This window comes from Molossus molossus, unplaced genomic scaffold (assembly GCF_014108415.1).
Source record: "Molossus molossus isolate mMolMol1 unplaced genomic scaffold, mMolMol1.p scaffold_m16_p_11, whole genome shotgun sequence".
In the NCBI taxonomy this organism is placed as follows: Eukaryota; Metazoa; Chordata; class Mammalia; order Chiroptera; family Molossidae; genus Molossus; species Molossus molossus.
The window spans coordinates 46,160,204-46,171,398 of NW_023425346.1; the positions used below are offsets into that span (position 1 = coordinate 46,160,204).

At 40.5% G+C, this 11,195-nt stretch overlaps 1 protein-coding gene and 1 non-coding gene across 2 annotated transcripts in view; one reads left to right on the forward strand and one right to left on the reverse strand.

Annotated features, from left to right (window-relative positions):
• The window catches only part of COBLL1 (cordon-bleu WH2 repeat protein like 1), a 71,810-nt gene extending 62,004 nt beyond the window's left edge, over positions 1 to 9,806 (reverse strand). Inside the window, exons 1-2 of the mRNA XM_036253330.1 lie at positions 9,730 to 9,806; positions 1,663 to 1,851 (exon numbers count right to left, since the gene is read on the reverse strand). Of these exons, the coding sequence (XP_036109223.1) occupies positions 1,663 to 1,851; positions 9,730 to 9,806 (266 nt within the window). The remainder of the gene's footprint in view (positions 1 to 1,662; positions 1,852 to 9,729) is intronic.
• LOC118625979 lies at positions 6,512 to 6,618 on the forward strand. The gene has a single exon (XR_004958812.1). It is a non-coding gene; the product is annotated as a U6 spliceosomal RNA (small nuclear RNA).
• Positions 9,807 to 11,195: the final 1,389 nt, after the last annotated feature.

Below are 11,195 nucleotides of genomic sequence, written 5' to 3' on the forward strand. Positions count from 1 at the left end.
CTATTGTGACCTGTCAGCATCAGTGAAGAACTAAGAAAAATGCTGACTTTTTTTTTTTAACTCACTTTGAATTGAGGAAAAATAAGAGATTGCCTTTATTACCCCCAGTCACATCCATTGTCATTGTTATTTTAAAACCAGGGTAGCCAGGGCTGGTTTGGCTCAGCAGTTAGAGCGTTGTCGGCCTGTGGTCCCTAGAGACCCGGGTTCGGTTCCCGCTAAGAGCACGTAGCTCGGTTGCAGTTTGTCCCCGTGTGGGTGGCAACCACTCGATGTGTCCCTTTGACGTCGATGTTTCTCTCTCTACCCCCCCACCCTATCTTAACAAAAAGTGGAAAAATGTCCTCGAATGAGGATAAAATAAATAAATAAATAAAATAAAACCAGGGTAAAGATATTACTTCAAGGATTGCAGATGATGGCCATTGTCTCTAACTTACAAGAAGCCTCCTCACCCAGCAGAGGCACAACCTAGCTGATTACCTGCACCTGAGGTAGAAGCCCACCTGAGGCAGTCACAGGTTCCTCAACCTTCTAAATAGGGTTCAATAAGTGATCTCCCAAACTGTTTGCAATACAAAATAAATGGCAAAAATGCAACTTACTTAATTTAATGAGAATTTAATACACAACACTAAGTATTGTTTGCTAATGCTGAACTTTTCTATTTTCATGTACTTTCAGCAATTTGTAAAAGGTACACATAACGTTGATGATACATTTTAAGATTAAGGTTATACTGAATGCATTTCTTTGAGATAAAACCACACTATAAGAATGTGATACCCAATATGTTGCTTACTTATTCCTTTGATCTACATACACACACACATACATACACATACACACACTATGCGAAGGTCAAAACAGCTTAAATTTCTAAACAGGATTCCTGATAACAAGAGGGTGTTGAAGGTGAAAGGTGGAATGAGACCAGGCATACAACTCCTGTAACTTTCCACTTGAAAATCAAATGGAAAATTACACTTGGTTTGATTCCATTTTTCCAATTTGTATATTATATGTATTAAAAAATATCAGTTTCCTAAATCACATCTTCACTTCTTGCTGGGTTCAAGTTTAACCTTATATGTCTAGTAAACTAATCCATATTTTTAATAAATAAACCAAATCATTCAATGGTGCAAAAAAAAAAAAAAAAATACCCGGCTTATTTCACAGATTTATCTGTTTTGATAAATAAGAGAGCATTCCATTTTAAGAGTAGTTAGTAACTTCTGCAAAATCAAATTCAGGAAATAGCTTAAAAGAAACAAAGTAACTCAGAGAGGAAGAGAAAGTGTTTTCTTATAGGTCACTGGCTTGCTTTTCTAAGTTTGATTTACAAAATCAATACAACTGATGACTGTTCCTCTGGGAAAGGCTATTTAAAAAAAAAAAAAAACGTATTAAATGACTAACATATAAAACAGTTCTAAATTTTAAGAGTCACCTAACTGGGATTGTGGAATTCATAGTATTGATATTAAAACACTGTTAGAAAAATTTTAATACCTTTTAGCATGTATTTTTTTAAACAGATAACCAAACTGACTGATGAAGTATTTTGTCAAAGAAAAAGAAAAACATCAAGAAATATACACCAGAAGGTTTCAGCGACGGCAGAAAGGAGGTCGTGGTGTTTCATCTGCTCCACCATACCTGCCATGAACAGTTGTAGATTTGATAATATCCCCAGGGAGAACCACTGAGAGTTCAATGTCCTTGTCTGTCATGTTCTCCTTCTGTGCCATGATGAAAGTGGAGGGTTCTACAGAATCATCAACTGAAGAGGCATCAAAGTTTTTGGTCTCAGCTGGAGGAAGTGGTGCCTTGGCTTTTGTTTTTTTCCTAAAACCAAAACAAAAGACAGAAAATGAAACATATGTATTTTCAAAATAACTTTCTAATACGATCTAATTTAACAAAAACAAAATGTGTGCGCATATATGTTTTTCACATCTAGAAAAAAGTGCACCAACATGTGAACTATTAGTTCGATAAGAATAATAAAAGTAACTAAGGATTTTTTTTTTTTGCCTTTTTTATCAGCACATTTTTGTTTGTTTGTTTGTTTATTCTCAACAATATGCCTACATCACTTGGTAACAGAGAAACATAACAAAGAGATTGAGATTTGCCTCCATTAAGTTCAATCAATGTGTGTTCACAATAGCAAAGCAAAAGTAGAATGTTTTCTTTGGTGAGATAAATTAGAAAAATTCTTCCTATCTCAGATTGGAGATCAGTATCTCATTCTCACACTGCATAACAGCTCTTAACTTTGTGTCTTTCATTCTATTTGTTTCTGATCCAGTGTCATCTACCTCTCTGACCAGATAAACCCTAATCCTATCCTTCAAAGTGTAGCTTTCGGAACCACCCTCTCCCCTACACCGTCTCCCCCTGTAGAGCAACATGCGACAGATTCTGTAAATGTAACATATTTTTCTGGGTACCAGTTTCATCTCTCTGCCTACATTTATAACTCCTTACAAGAAAGAAGCATGCTGTATTTCCCACTGTACTTAGCAATGAACAATAAACTGATTGGCTATTTGATAAGTTATAGTTCTGTTTCAATGAAAAATGTTACAAATAATTACTCGAGTAAACATATTTCAGTGTCACTTACTAGGGCAACCCCTTAACAGATTTATAATAGAAATAGGCAGTAGACACCCTGAAAAAATTCACAGGGGCCAATCCAGTGATTTGATGAGTTGAAAAAAGAAAAGAAATATAAAATGTTACCTTCATAAAAGTCTGTTTTTGGAAAAACAATAGTACTGCTTTCCATTCAGAAAATATAAACTTTAATTCCTCCCACTTGCTATTTTCTAGGCAATAATACAAATCAAACAAGAAAAAGGGCTTCTTTGTAAGTAACCATATAGCATCCATCTCCTCAGTATTTTCATATTTTAAGGTCTCACAAATCCAACCACCTTCATGTACTCAGCATTATGAAAAAAAAAGACGCAAGGTTCCTACATTTACATTCATTTTCTAAAATAACAGGCCTTGAATTTTTAGGAGTATAATTGCAAAGATACACAAAACTTTAGAAAATATTTCCTTTTCAACAGTGACAAAAATAAATATGTAAAAGTGTTACAATAAATAACAAGGTCGTAAAATCTATATGAAGAAAAACTTGAACCAATTTCAAAACATTTTTAATCTGCATAAATTGACCATTCACGTATTCAACAAACATTTATCCTGTGACAATCATGTGGCAGAGTTAGCCTAACACCCGGGATGCAAACCTGATATTGAAGCAAAATGGTAAGAAGCCAGAAAAATTCTAAATGGTTGGCACTTCTGCTCCCCAACCAGAGGACACATAGCTTAAATCACCCTACTTAGGGAGACAGATAGCAGAAATCCATTTAGTGCCATTTGCCAACCACACCCAAGGACAGAAAATAAATCTCATTTTGGTACATCAGCATCAACTGATGAATATTCCATTGAGATCCTCTCTAAACTCCCAGCTTTTAAAACCCCTCAAAACCAAGGTCCCAATGCCTGCTCTCCCTCCCAGAGCACAGCCCAGCCTTTCCCCTCCTCCTCTTCCCCCACAGGCATTGCCTAAACTATAAGGGACCCCAGGAGGCTTGCAACCAGGGAAGCAATGGGCAGCAGCAGTTCATCCTGGTCAAAACCCTTGAACCTGTCCCCAAGCGCCCCTTTACTCTGACTTCTTAGTGAGCCAAAGCAGCCCCCCCGAGGCTCGCTTCCCCACTTAGTCCCTCTCGGGTTCTCCTAAGCCACCCTTGTCTCACCGTGCCCAGCTTTACTAAATGCACTCTAAAATCCACCCGGACTCATGCCGGGAAGTTTTTCCTGAAACAAAGTCAAGAACTCACACACTGCCAGCTGGGCCCTAGGCAGACATGCTAAGGGCCAGGTCCCCTTTCTAGTAACAACATGACCCAGATCCTGCCCCTAAAAGGTTTGTACTCCAAAAGGACTGACAGATATATACAAAATTATAATAAAGGCTGATGACTGCTTTAACATAGGTATGCAAATGGTACAGCTAAAGCTCACAGGAAGAGGAACTTTCTTAGGAATCTAGAAATGTTTTGCAGATGGGAAATATGAGCTGGGTTTTGGGAAACTCGGGAAAAGAAAGATAAAAAATAACCGATATTTCAGGCAGAGGAAAGCAGATGGAGCCATGAAAAAAGTATACTTCTTCTTTTTTTTTTTTTTTTTTCATCCTCACCCAAGGACATTTTTCAATATTTTGTTCAGATAGAGTGGGAGGGAAAGAGAGAGAGAAAAACATCAACATGAAAGGGACACATTGAGTGGTTGCCACCCACACGACCCAACCAGGGCCGGGGAAAAACTGCAACCGAGGTACGCGCCCTTAGCGGGAACCGAACCCGGGTCTCTCCAGACTGCAGGCCGACGCTCCAACCGCTGAGCCAAACCGGCCAGGGCAAAGTATACTTCTTGAATTGAACAGTTTGGTAAAATTCTACAGACAAGTCAAAGGAAAGGAGAAATAAGTGAATCAATTAAAAAGCTTTTATAAATAAGAGAATTCAGTAAGAAGGCTCGGTACCAAGATAACATGCTAAAGTAAATAGTCTTATATAGACAAAAGCAAAAGCAAGTCAGAAAATATAATGAAAGAAAAAAAAGCTCCTTTACAGTAGCAACAAAATAAATGTTTTAATTGTTACAATAAATATAACAAGCATTTTATAAACTCTACATGAAGAAAATCTTAAACGCCAAATATTCAGCTTAGCTCTTCCTCTTCGACCCCAGATTTGTAAATCTAACACCTACCTGACATCTGAACTTGGATGACTAACTAGAGTTTCCAACTTAATTTAACTTCCAGTTCCTCTTCCCAGCTTCTCCAAACCAAATCTTCTCTACGCCAAGTCTTCACATCTCAGTAAATCACAATTCTTTAGTTGCTTGGGCCAAAAATAGCCTCTCTCATACACATTCAATTCAATCCATTGATAAATTTTGCCAGCTCTATACTGTATGATACATAGAACCAGAGTCCACCAACAGCCTTGTTCACCAAACACCTCTGTTCAAGCTAACTGGTCTCCCTGGTCCCAATGTTGTCGCATTACATTCTGTTCTTAGTGTCCCAGCCCAGCTGCTACAGTGATCCTTGGAAAATGTAAATCAGATCACTGTGCTTCTCACACCCTCCAAAGTCACACCCTCCGAAGTCTTCAGACCTCACCCAGAATAACATCTAGAGTCCTGCACTGTCTCCTCGCAAACCTCTGGCCTCTCCAGTCTTCTCTGCCCACTTTCTCCCTGGTGGGCAGGCTCCCTGGGCTCACTGCACTCCAATCTGATGACTCTTACCTTTTCCTTGAAAACACCTAGAACATTCCTGATTCAGGAAGGACCCTCTACGGGATTTCCTCCTGACCTTACCATAACACCTCTATTTATCTGCTTTACTTTTTGCCTTAGGGCTTATCAGCAACTAACATCCTTGTTTATCTCCTTCCATGAGAACACAGACTTATCTCCACTGCCCTGTGTCACATGCTTGCAAATGAATAGAATCTCTGGGACAACACCTGCCACTTAGTAGCCACTCATACTTAATGAACGAGTTAATTCAATGAATACTTTCCACAAAACATGAGCTATTTGGGCATACAATTGAGAAGGAAAACAGTTCTTATCACCAAGGAATAAAATGAATTTTTATATCAGGATTACTTGTGTTGGATTTTTAAAATTAATTGACTGTATTTATTTTTTTTAAAAAGATCAGTATTAAAAAAATACATACTGGAGTTATTAGCAAGGGATAACTGGGAACTTAAGGGTTTAAAAGAGATTCCTAGGGAAGGGCAGAAGAGAAGCCCGATGCCAAAGGCAAGGAGGTCAAGGATCAGGAACAACTTTGGCCACAGTGGACTTGGCTTTCAAAAGCATGCCAGTGAAGGAAGGTCTGAAAGGTACCTCCTCCTGCCACCATGACATTCCGATAGCCTGCTTTCATCATTCCGGGCACCTTCCCATCTCCAAGTGTTGCTCATCCTGGTCTCCATTTGAATGCCTTCTCCATCCCCTCTGTCTTTACATATGTTATCTATCCTTCAAGGTGCAGATTGAGCTTGGGCTGTCTTCCCTGTCTACTGCACACTGCAATGAACTCCTCTGACTCACAGTGTTAATGTTCTGTGGCTATCTTATTTCCTAAGGTTCTTTTTTTAAAAATATTTTTCTTTTTTTTTTTTTTTTTTTATCCTCGCCTGAGGATATTTTTCCATTTTTTGTACAGATAGAATGGGAGGGAGAGAGAGGAAGGGAGAGAGAGTGAGAAACATCGACGTGAAGGGACACATCGAGTGGCTGCCACCCACACGACCAACCAGGGCCGGGGACAAACTGCAACCGAAGTACGTGCCCTTAGCGGGAACCGAACCCGGGTCTCTCCAGACTGCAGGCCGACGCTCTAACCGCTGAGCCAAACTGGCCAGGGCATAAAAATATTTTTCTTGTGCTTGCTTCGGCAGCACATATACTAGAATTGGAACAATACAGAGATGATTAGCATGGCCCCTGAGCAAGGATGACATGCAAATTCATGAAGCATTCCATATTTTTTGTATGCATGAACAATGAACATGGACAACAAAGCTGAGGACAGGGCGGGGGGGGGGGGGAGGCCGGGGGGGAAGGAGAAACATCTGTAACAAAAATAAATTAATTAAAAAATATTTTTTTCTTTATTGATTTTAGAGACAGGAAGGGAGAGGGAGAGAGTTAGAAACATTGATGAGACAGGACATTAATTGGCTGCCTCCTGCATGCCCCCCACTGGGGATTGGACCCACCTCCTGGGCATATACCCTGACCGGGAATCAAACAGGTGACCTCTTGGTGCATGGGTCAATGCTCAACCACTGAGCCACACTGGCTGGGCTTTCCTAAGGTTCTTTGAGTCTGTGATGAAAACCCATCTCTAATTAATAAAGATAAATCTACTTTAAAAAGACAGGACAAAGCACTAGTTGAAATATTATTTACACAGAACTTCTATTGAGAACGTCTTAATGTTCCCTGGTATTGCTTCAAATGATAAAACATTTGGTACCTGTGGTCCTGAAAATCGGAAAGCATCTGTGAATCAGACCAAGATCCCTCCACAATGAACTAGAAACCCCATGGGGAAGGTGTAATGTGGAACTAAGTAAATAATGAACACAAGGCAGAGAAGGGTGACCTTGAAATTTCAGAGCAACGAGAGCAAGCTGAAACCAGCTCTGCGGGGGTGTGGAGGCGGGTCTCAAGGTATATTTCAAAGAGAAGAAATGTGTGACTCAGTTCTTGAAAGAAAAGTAGAATTTAGACAAGCAGAGCCCTGTAGGATCAATTATGCGCTGGTTACCAATTGTGACCCATTTCAATGAGAGTTTGGAAATGTGTCTGTCTAGTTCAAGTTTGCTGACTACGTAGTATAGACTAGTGAAAAGGATACCAGGTAGAGGCCTGGATTTAGCTTGAATCCTAAGTAGCTTTTCGACTGTTCACTTATTTTACATTTTATTCACCAGCAAAGATTTTTAACTGACCTCTGACCTATGCATATCTCCCCCAATGTTCTTAATTTTTTGGTTGAGATATTTGGCAGCAGTAACAAAATTAAATGTCACCCTAAAGTCAAAGATACAGTAAAAATAACTAAAGGTTATAACCTAATCAAAGTGTAAGAAATCCTAGTATGGTTTAAAAAAAAAAGGAACAAATCAACATGTAATAACAACTATAATTTACTGCTTCAGGATACTAGTCTTCATTCGTATTTTTAAATGCAGTACCTCCCACTGGAGTCCCTGCACTTTTTTAACAAGAATGTCTGAACCAGTTCTCTCACCCAAGGGATTTTTCACATAAACTCTTCTTCACCAGTGGCCTAGTTTGACTATTAGTTTCTACTCCTCAGAGGCTCCTACCTTTAACAGTAAACAATAGCAAATTTCACACGAGGGTGGGTGGAGAGGAGGTTATACTGGAGATATTTGAGACGCTAGGTCCGAGCAAAAATTCATGACAAGCCTTAAAAATAACCAGCCACAGTTACTTATTGCTTAAGTAAATCATGGCTTTATCGATTAAAATGATCTCAGTATTATCCTCAATTTCTCTGATAAAAATTAGGGTACAATTTCACATTACATGGTAATATACATCAAATGTCAAAACTTCATCTTCATGCAGCATTCAATTGGCCTCCTGCTATTACTACTGATTGGTATTTCTACTATTTGATTTACAAAGCTCCTCAAAAATCATTTGTTACCCTGGCCAGTTTGGCTCAGCAGTTAGAGTGTGCTGGCCCCCGGACCAGAGAGTCCTGGGTTCGGTTTCCGCTAAGGGCACGTACCTTGGTTGCAGTTTGTCCCTGACCCTGGTTGGGGTTGTGTGGGTGGCAACCAGTTGATGTGTCTCTCTCACGTCGACGTATCTCTCTCTCTCTCTCACCCCCCCCACCCCCACCCCCGCTCTATCTGAAGATAAATGCAAAAATGTCCTCGAGTGAGGATAAAAAAAATCATTTGTCCATGGTAATCATTACTACATCCCTGTCAACATTAACATCTTAAAATAAATGAAAAGAGGAAATAAAGTGACAGAAATCAACGCAAATACCTCTTCTTAGTTTGAAAACAAAGTTTTAAGTTGGATATGAGGTATACCCACATCCTTAATAAGCTACTGCAGTCCAACAGAATCCCATGTGTTTGCTGTATTTATGTAGTAGTATTCTTAGAGATTCACTAGAAGTGCTATACAAAAATACGGCTTTGATCTTAGACTGGAATTCTAATATAACAGAGTTCAAAATATAAGAATGGAACAATAAGTATTAAACCGTGGGCAATTTAAGTATTACGTTTGAGTGATCAAAAGGAAATTTAACAGCCACCTGCTCTCAGTACAGAAGACTACCAAACAGAAGATGCTATGTGATCATTGCTCATGAGGCAGTTCTTCACAATAACTGGCCATGTTTTGATGGCCCCTAACCTATGCACATTTCAACTGTAAAGGCCAGTTTCTCAAAACAATTTCTTAGTGTCTCTCTGAGTTAAGTAAAACAAGAAAAAATTTTATTAAACAAAAATGTGTTCCAATGGTGGGTATAACATTGTGCCAAGCGCTTGAGGGAATGCAGTTAAGGACAACAGAAAGTCTCTTTTTTGAGGAGTCTAAGATCAAACCAGGGTGAATATATCGAGTGACTTTTAAAAGATAAGCAATAATGAAAGGCAACAAGGACACAAGTCATTATATGACTCTTGACAGACATTTCTCTTGTCAAGGTCTCCAATCACCTGTGTGTCCCAATGTAATAGACAATTATCTGTCTGATCTTGGCCACATTTGAGTAAGATCCTAAGTTCCAATAAGGGCACATTTAACAGCTGCCCAAACCTTTCTGCTTGGGATTCTTGTCCCTTTACTTCTTTGTGTGACAATATGGTTTCTTCCTTCTTCATTGTCTTTCTTCAACTTCCAATGCCCTCATATCCTTGCCTAATTTCTAAATGCTGGAGCACCCCAGAGCTCCCTCTCTGCCCCTTTCTCTTCTCTTTCTATAACCATCACCTCCAGGTGATTTTATTCAACTCCGTGGCTTTAAATACTATCTACGAATTGATGACTCTGAAATTCACATCTCCAACCTTGACCTATTTATGAGGTTTGCCATACCCAATAACCTCATGATCATCTCCCTTTGGATGTCCCGTAGGTATCTTATAACCAAAACTCTTGATTCTCCTCTCCATTTCCAATGCCTATCCACATCCAAAACTCCCCCAGTAACCTTCCCCACCTCTGCAAGTGACCCGACACTAACCACCCTGTTAATTCAAGCAAAAGCTTTAGGCACAGTCTGATTCCCCTCTGTCCCTACCGCCTAGTTCCAATAACCCTGACTCAGTGCAGTTCCAGCAGCTCCTCTGCTACTGCCTGGCAATGAAGACGTCACCTCTAGCTCAGACAGCGCCAACAGCCTCCTGACTCGTCTTTCCTGTAGCAGCCAGAGTGCTCTTTTTTTAAAAATTTTTTTCAAGTCCAAATAAGAGATGTTTATTAGCTGGCCGGCGTCTGATTCCGGACACCCCTGTGACAGTCTTTGGAATCAGCCTGAGTGCTCTTTTAAATACGTAAATCAGATCACATCATACCTCGGATCCTTCACTGGCCTCCCAGTGCACTGAAAATAAAACCCAAATTCTGTCCTTGGCTTCCAGATAAGCTGGCCTGGTGTTCTCAGAGTGTGATTTTGGAGCAGTACCTTGGAACGTGTAAGAAATGCAACTTCTCAGGCCCTACCCCGGTCTACCTAATCAAACACTGGGGGCAGAGCCCTCAATCCACGTTCGACCACCGGCCAAGGGATCCTGATAGATGCTGAAGTCTAGGAAACCACTAGCATTTGCCAACCTCTGCGCCTCCCTGCTAGCACTATTTCCGCTCCCCGCGTGATTCACACCGCCTCTCCCCCTTCCCTCAGACCCAGTCCCCCCACAGCTGAGTGACTTGCGCTGCTGTCCCTTTTGCCCAAAATGCTTTTAACCACAGACCTTCCAACTATCTGCTCCTTGAGCTCATTCAGAGTTCAGATCAAATATTTCTCCCTCACAGAGATATTCTCAAAAGAGGTGCCAGCCCTCTCAGCACACCCTTCACATAACACTGCTCTATCTTCCTCACATGTGCCACTATCTGATACCATCCCTGGTCGCTTCTGTACCTGTTTATCCCTTGGTCTTGGCCTCTAGAATGAAAATTCTGTGAGTGTGGGGACCTGGCCCGTCTCGGTTTCTGCTGGCAGCTGGAACCGCAACAGCACAAGTTGTGGTGCTCTACGCGTGTGTGTTGGTTTAATTGAGGGAGGAAGAAAAGGAGGGTTATATCAGTTCCATGAATCCATACCACTGTAAGCTTGTTGGGTTGCTGGGTATCAAACACTTTTGTAACACAAACTGTTTTGTGACCAGTTAGAGGAATGAGAAATCCAAAGAGACCCACAAGAGTAAAAGTATTCAATCCTCAGGAAAACTTTAAATCCTCTGTCTATTGGGGGCGGGGATGACACTCGGGATTGAACCAGGACAGACTGACTCCATCTTGCCCAGATGTTCAGTAAGTTCCCTGAGGCAGGTAACAAT